Source organism: Mustela nigripes, chromosome 6 (assembly GCF_022355385.1).
Source record: "Mustela nigripes isolate SB6536 chromosome 6, MUSNIG.SB6536, whole genome shotgun sequence".
Lineage (NCBI taxonomy): Eukaryota > Metazoa > Chordata > Mammalia > Carnivora > Mustelidae > Mustela > Mustela nigripes.
Window position 1 is genome coordinate 90,375,326 of NC_081562.1, and position 7,539 is coordinate 90,382,864.

The window sequence follows — 7,539 nt, forward strand, 5'->3', positions numbered from 1 at the left end:
TAACATAGAAATGTGAATATGGTATTCCTTTTCAGGAGAGGATGTGTAAAATATTTGTGCTTTGACAGGCTGAGTGGATCCTGCGAAACTGCACAAAGGAAAAAAGTTCCATTGCTTCATTTCCTTGGAGCTAATAATAGGAACTCTTAAATTTTCAATTCCTTTACTGTTCACACACTCTTTCTGTCTTGTTTCTCAACAGATTTTGCTTAAAGAAAATAAAAAGCAGTATGAGAAACCATACAATGATCACAGAGTTCATTCTCTTGGGCATCTCAGATGACCCACAGCTTCAAGTTGTAATCTTTATCTTTTATTTATGGCTTATGTATTAAGTGTCACTGAAAACCTAACCATCATTCCTCATCTTGATTGTCATCTCAAGACTCCTATGTATTACTTCCTGCAGAATTTCTCCTTCTTAGAAATCACATTCACCAGTGTCTCTATCTCAAGATTTTTGGGGGCAATCATTACTAACATCAAGACCATTTCCTATAACAATTGTTTAGTTCAACTATTTTTCTTCATCTTCATAGGTCTTTCTGAATTTTTTCTTCTCACTGCCATGTCTTTTGATCGTTACGTTGCCATCTGCAAGTCTCTTCATTACACCACCAGCATGAGCAAAAAAATCTGCACCCTGCTTGTCTTTGGGTCCTGGCTAGTAGAATTTCTTACCATTTTCCCACCACTCATGCTCATCCTCCAGCTAGATTTCTGTGCTTCCAGTGTAATTGATCATTTCTCTTGTGACTATTTTCCCATCTTACAATTCTCAAGCTCAGATACGTGGCTTTTGGAGAGGACTGGCTTTTACTTTGCTTTTGCCACTCTGCTCTTCACTTTGCCATTAGTGATTCTCTCCTACCTGTGCATCCTTAGCACCATCCTGAGAATCCCATCTGCTAGTCAGAGGAAAAAGGCTTTCTCCTCGTGTTCCTCTCACTTGATTGTCATTTCCATCTCTTATGGAAGCTGTATATTCATGTATGTCAAGCCTTCAGCAAAAGAAAGAGCATCACTGACCAAAGGAGTAGCTATTCTCAACACCTCAATTGCCCCCATGTTGAACCCTTTTATTTATACCCTGAGGAATCAGCAAGTAAAACAGGCTTTCAGAAACTTGCTTCATAAAGTGCTGCTTTCTAGAAACAAATGACAAATGAAAATATGTGTTAATATGAATGGATGTCATTGTGAAGATCCAATAAAGGGCAAATAAAATTTCAACTTCTAGAGTATCTTCTAATATCCATCTCCCAAATACTTGCTATGATGTGCTCATTTCCTTAAGCTTTCTTTTCAACCTAAAGTAACTTTGTAGTGTCTTTCTTTCAAACCCTCTATAGGTTCCATTTCCTCACTGATTTGTAAGACTAAATAGGACATCAGTAGCTATACAACAATAATCATTTTCCTGATTGTTCCAAATAATATAAATACTTATTTTTACTGTAAACACTTGAGTAAACACTCTTTTCATGGATTTATTCTAAAATCTTCAGTTCCATTACTAATATCACATTTCTTTCTTTTTCTTACATTTTCTTTCTTAAAGCTATAAAAAGCACGAAATAAATTATCCAACAATCATATTTTGTGCACACAAACTGCAGTATCTGTCCAGTTCTTCATGCTCAGTTGAGTGTTTATTTTACTGCTTATAAATTATTTAAAAGTCATACATCTTTTCCTTTCTAGCTATGCTCAGGGCATGTGCTATGTCTTTTTTATGTACTACCCTTTTTTAACTGTATTATTTTTATTATTTAAGATTTTAGGGGCTCCTGGGTGACTCGGTTAAGTTGCTGCCTTCAGCTCAGGTCATGATGCCAGGGTCCTGGGATCAAGCCTATCATCAGACCCTTGCTCAGCAGGAAGTCTGCTTCTCTGCCTGCTGCTCCCCTTGCTTGTGTTCTCTTTGTGTCAAATATATAAATAAAAGCTTTAAAAATAATTAAAAAAATAAATAAGTATTTTAATTTTTATTTGAGAGAGAGAGCATGAACAGGAGAAGAAGAGGGTCTGAGGGAAAGGGATAAGCAGATACCTGCTGAGTGGGGAGTTTGATATGGGTTTCAATTCTAGGACACTGAGATCATCACCTGAACTGAAGTCAGATGCTTAATCAATGGAGACACCAGGCCTCCCAAATCTGTATTATTTGTTTAAATATATAATAGATGGAGATGTAGGCAGTCACCAATACACTTATGCCACATGAGAGTTTGATAGGAATTTCATATAAAATAATATCTCTTCTCTAGAGAACAAATAACTAGGTATGTCCTAAATAATTTCATGTTTAATCTTCACAGCTATATAGTAACATAGATGATTATCTCTGTTATTGGTGTGCAAAGTGATGCTTGGATAGGTTGAGTAATTTGCCTTAGATCTTGAGGTATAACAGCCAATGTGGTAACTGGTTTGTAAAACAAAACAGAGACAAAAAGTTGCACTTATTTCATGCCTATTTAAAACTGTGGGAACCTGAAAAAATCGGTAGCTTTTTCTTAGGACCTGCACAATTTTATTGGTGTTTTACATTCACATTATATCATTTGGGCATGATTATATTACTATAGTCTAGTTGGGGAAGGTACTAATTCCTAATATTATAATTGACAGATACATTAAAATTCTAATCAAACAAAACAAGAAGCTCTTCAAGGTACATTGCTGGTGAGCAACAGAGTGGGAAGGAAAAAATGTATGAAGTATTAGCAGTTTTATAGTACCAAACTTTCTTATTGGAAGACAGATTAAAAATATTAAGTAAACAATGGAACCACATATGATAATTCTCTTTATCTGACTGACTTATTTCACTTAGCATAATACCCTTTAGTTCCATCCATGTCATGCAAATGGTAGGTATTCATCCTTTCTGAAGGCTCTTTTTTTTTTGCATCTTTTTTTTAATTTTTTATTTTTTATAAACATAAATATTTTTTTTAATTTATAATTTTTTATTTTTTATAAACATATATTTTTATCCCCAGGTACAGGTCTGTGAATCACAAGGTTTACACACTTCACAGCACTCACCAAAGCACATACCCTCCCCAATGTCCATAATACCACCCCCTTCTCCCAAACCCCCTCCCCCCAGCAACCCTCAGTTTGTTTTGTGAGATTAAGAGTCACTTATGGTTTGTCTCCCTCCCAATCCCATCTTGTTTCATTTATTCTTCTCCTACCCACTTAAGCCCCCATGTTGCATCAGCACTTCCTCATATCACGGAGATCATATGATAGTTGTCTTTCTCTGCTTGACTTATTTCGCTAAGCATGATACGCTCTAGTTCCATCCATGTTGTCGCAAATGGCAAGATTTCATTTCTTTTGATGGCTGCATAGCATTCCATTGTGTATATATACCACATCTTCTTGATCCATTCATCTGTTGATGGACACCTAGGTTCTTTCCATAGTTTGGCTATTGTGGACATTGCTGCTATAAACATTCGGGTGCATGTGCCCCTTTGGATCACTACGTTTGTATCTTTAGGGTAAATACCCAATAGTGCAATTGCTGGGTCATAGGGCAGTTCTATTTTCAACATTTTGAGGAACCTCCATGCTGGTTTCCAGAGCGGCTTCAACAGCTTGCATTCCCACCAACAGTGTAGGAGGGTTCCCATTTCTCCGCATCCTCGCCAGCATCTGTCATTTCCTGACTTGTTGATTTTAGCCATTCTGACTGGTGTGAGGTGATATCACATTGTGGTTTTGATTTGTATTTCCCTGATGCCAAGTGATGTGCAGCACTTTTTCATGTGTCTGTTGGCCATCTGGATCTTCTTTGCAGAAATGTCTGTTCATGTCCTCTGCTCATTTCTTGATTGGATTATTTGTTCTTAGGGTGTTGAGTTTGCTAAGTTCTTTATAGATTCTGGACACTAGTCCTTTATCTGATATGTCATTTGCAAATATCTTCTCCCATTCTGTCAGTTGTCTTTTGATTTTGTTAACTGTTTCCTTTGCTGTGCAAAAGCTTTTGATCTTGATGAAATCCTAGTAGTTCATTTTAGCCCTTGCTTCCCTTGCCTTTGGTGTTGTTCCTGGAAGATGTTGCTGCGGCTGAGGTCGAAGAGGTTGCTGCCTGTGTTCTCCTTAAGGATTTTTGATGGATTTCTTTCGCACATTGAGGTCCTTCATCCATTTTGAGTCTATTTTTGTGTGTGGTGTAAGGAAATGGTCCAATTTCATTTTTCTGCATGTGGCTGTCCAATTTTCCCAGCACCATTTATTGGAAGAGGCTGTCTTTTTTCCATTGGACAGTCTTTGCTGCTTTGTCGAAGATTAGTTGACTGCAGTGTTGAGGGTCTATTTCTGGGCTCTCTATTCTGTTCCATTGATCTGTGTGTCTGTTTTTGTGCCAGTACCATGCTGTCTTGATGATGACAGCTTTGTAATAGAGCTTGAAGTCCGGAATTGTGATGCCACCAACGTTGGCTTTCTTTTTCAATATCCCTTTGGCTACTCGAGGTCTTTTCTGGTTCCATATAAATTTTAGAATTATTTGTTCCATTTCTTTGAAAAAGATGGATGGTACTTTGATAGGAATTGCATTAAATGTGTAGATTGCTTTAGGTAGCATAGACATTTTCACAATATTTATTCTTCCAATCCAGGAGCATGGAACATTTTTCCATTTCTTTGTGTCTTCCTCAATTTCTTTCATGAGTACTTTATAGTTTTCTGAGTATAGATTCTGTGCCTCTTTGGTTAGGTTTATTCCTAGGTCTCTTATGGTTTTGGGTGCAATTGTAAATGGGATTGACTCCTTAATTTCTCTTTCTTTTGTCTTGCTGTTGGTGTAGAGAAATGCAACTGATTTCTGTGCATTGATTTTATATCCTGACACTTTACTGAATTCTTGTACCAGTTCTAGCAGTTTTGGAGTGGAGTCTCTTGGGTTTTCCACATATAGTATCATATCATCTGCAAAGAGTGATAATTTGACTTCTTCTTTGTAGATTTGGATGCCTTTAATTTCCTTTTGTTGTCTGATTGCTGAGGCTAGGACCTCTAGTACGATGTTGAATAGCAGTGCTGATAACGGACATCCCTGCCGTGTTCCTGACCTTAGCGGAAAAGCTTTCAGTTTTTCTCCATTGAGAATGATATTTGCGGTGGGTTTTTCATAGATGGATTTGATGATATTGAGGTATGTGCCCTCTATCCCTACACTTTGAAGAGTTTTGATCAGGAAGGGATGCTGTACTTTGTCAAATGCTTTTTCAGCATCTATTGAGAGTATCATATGGTTCTTGTTCTTTCTTTTATTGATGTGTTGTATCACATTGACTGATTTGCGGATGTTGAACCAACCTTGCAGCCCTGGAATAAATCCCACTTGGTCGTGGTGAATAATCCTTTTAATGTACTGTTGAATCCTATTGGCTAGTATTTTGTTGAGTATTTTCGCATCTGTGTTCATCAAGGATATTGGTCTATAGCTCTCTTTTTTGATGGGATCCTTGTCTGGTTTTGGGATCAAGGTGATGCTGGCCTCATAAAATGAGTTTGGAAGTTTTCCTTCCATTTCTATTTTTTGGAACAGTTTCAGGAGAATAGGAATTAGTTCTTCTTTAAATGTTTGGTAGAATTCCCCCGGGAAGCCGTCTGGCCCTGGGCTTTTGTTTGTTTGGAGATTTTTAATGACTGTTTCAATCTCCTTACTGGTTATGGGTCTGTTCAGGCTTTCTATTTCTTCCTGGTTCAGTTGTGGTAGTTTATATGTTTCTAGGAATGCATCCATTTCTTCCAGATTGTCAAATTTATTGCCGTAGAGTTGCTCATAGTATGTTCTTATAATAGTTTGTATTTCTTTGGTGTTAGTTGTGATCTCTCCTCTTTCATTCATGATTTTATTTATTTGGGTCCTTTCTCTTTTCTTTTTGATAAGTCGGGCCAGGGGTTTATCAATTTTATTAATTCTTTCAAAGAACCAGCTCCTAGTTTCGTTGATTTGTTCTATTGTTTTTTTGGTTTCTATTTCATTGATTTCTGCTCTGATCTTTATGATTTCTCTTCTCCTGCTGGGCTTAGGGTTTCTTTCTTGTTCTTTCTCCAGCTCCTTTAGGTGTAGGGTTAGGTTGTGTACCTGAGACCTTTCTTGTTTCTTGAGAAAGGCTTGTACCGCTATATATTTTCCTCTCAGGACTGCCTTTGTTGTGTCCCACAGATTTTGAACCGTTGTGTTTTCATTATCATTTGTTTCCATGATTTTTTTCAATTCTTCTTTAATTTCCCGGTTGACCCATTCATTCTTTAGAAGGATACTGTTTAGTCTCCATGTATTTGGGTTCTTTCCAAACTTCCTTTTGTGGTTGAGTTCTAGCTTTAGAGCATTGTGGTCTGAAAATATGCAGGGAATGATCCCAATCTTTTGATACCGGTTGAGTCCTGATTTAGGACCGAGGATGTGATCTATTCTGGAGAATGTTCCATGTGCACTAGAGAAGAATGTGTATTCTGTTGCTTTGGGATGAAATGTTCTGAATATATCTGTGATGTCCATCTGGTCCAGTGTGTCGTTTAAGGCCTTTATTTCCTTGCTGATCTTTTGCTTGGATGATCTGTCCATTTCAGTGAGGGGAGTGTTAAAGTCCCCTACTATCATTGTATTATTGTTGATGTGTTTCTTTGATTTTGTTATTAATTGGTTTATATAGTTGGCTGCTCCCACATTGGGGGCATAGATATTTAAAATTGTTAAATCTTCTTGTTGGACAGACCCTTTGAGTATGATATAGTGTCCTTCCTCATCTCTTATTATAGTCTTTGGCTTAAAATCTAATTGATCTGATATAAGGATTGCCACTCCTGCTTTCTTCTGATGTCCATTAGCATGGTAAATTCTTTTCCACCCCCTCACTTGAAATCTGGAGGTGTCTTCGGGCTTAAAATGTGTTTCTTGGAGGCAACATATAGATGGGTTTTGTTTTTTTATCCATTCTGATACCCTGTGTCTTTTGACAGGGGCATTTAGCCCATTCACATTCAGGGTAACTATTGAGAGATATGAATTTAGTGCCATTGTATTGCCTGTAAGGTGACTGTTACTGTATATGGTCTCTGTTCCTTTCTGATCTACCACTTGTAGGCTCTCTCTTTGCTTAGAGGACCCCTTTCAAGATTTCCTGTAGAGCTGGTTTGGTATTTGCAAATTCTTTCAGTTGTTGTTTGTCCTGGAAGCTTTTAATCTCTCCTTCTATTTTCAATGATAGCCTAGCTGGATATAGTATTCTTGGCTGCATGTTTTTCTCGTTTAGTGCTCTGAAAATATCATGCCAGCTCTTTCTGGCCTGCCAGGTCTCTGTGGATAAGTCAGCTGCCAATCTAATATTTTTACCATTGTATGTTACAGACTTCTTTTCCCGGGCTGCTTTCAGGATTTTCTCTTTGTCATTGAGACTTGTAAATTTTACTATTAGGTGACGGGGTGTGGGCCTATTCTTATTGATTTTGAGGGGCATTCTCTGAACCTCCTGAATTTTGATGCTCGTTCCCTTTGCCATATTG

The 7,539-nt window shown here is 37.5% G+C and overlaps 1 protein-coding gene across 1 annotated transcript; it reads left to right on the plus strand.

Moving 5' to 3' along the window:
- The first annotated feature begins 230 nt into the window (after positions 1-230).
- On the plus strand, positions 231-1,162 carry LOC132020759 (olfactory receptor 6C3-like). Its single transcript, XM_059404907.1, is given in 2 exon segments — positions 231-312; positions 315-1,162. Coding segments are annotated over 2 exon segments (930 nt in total).
- The last annotated feature ends 6,377 nt before the right edge of the window (positions 1,163-7,539 follow it).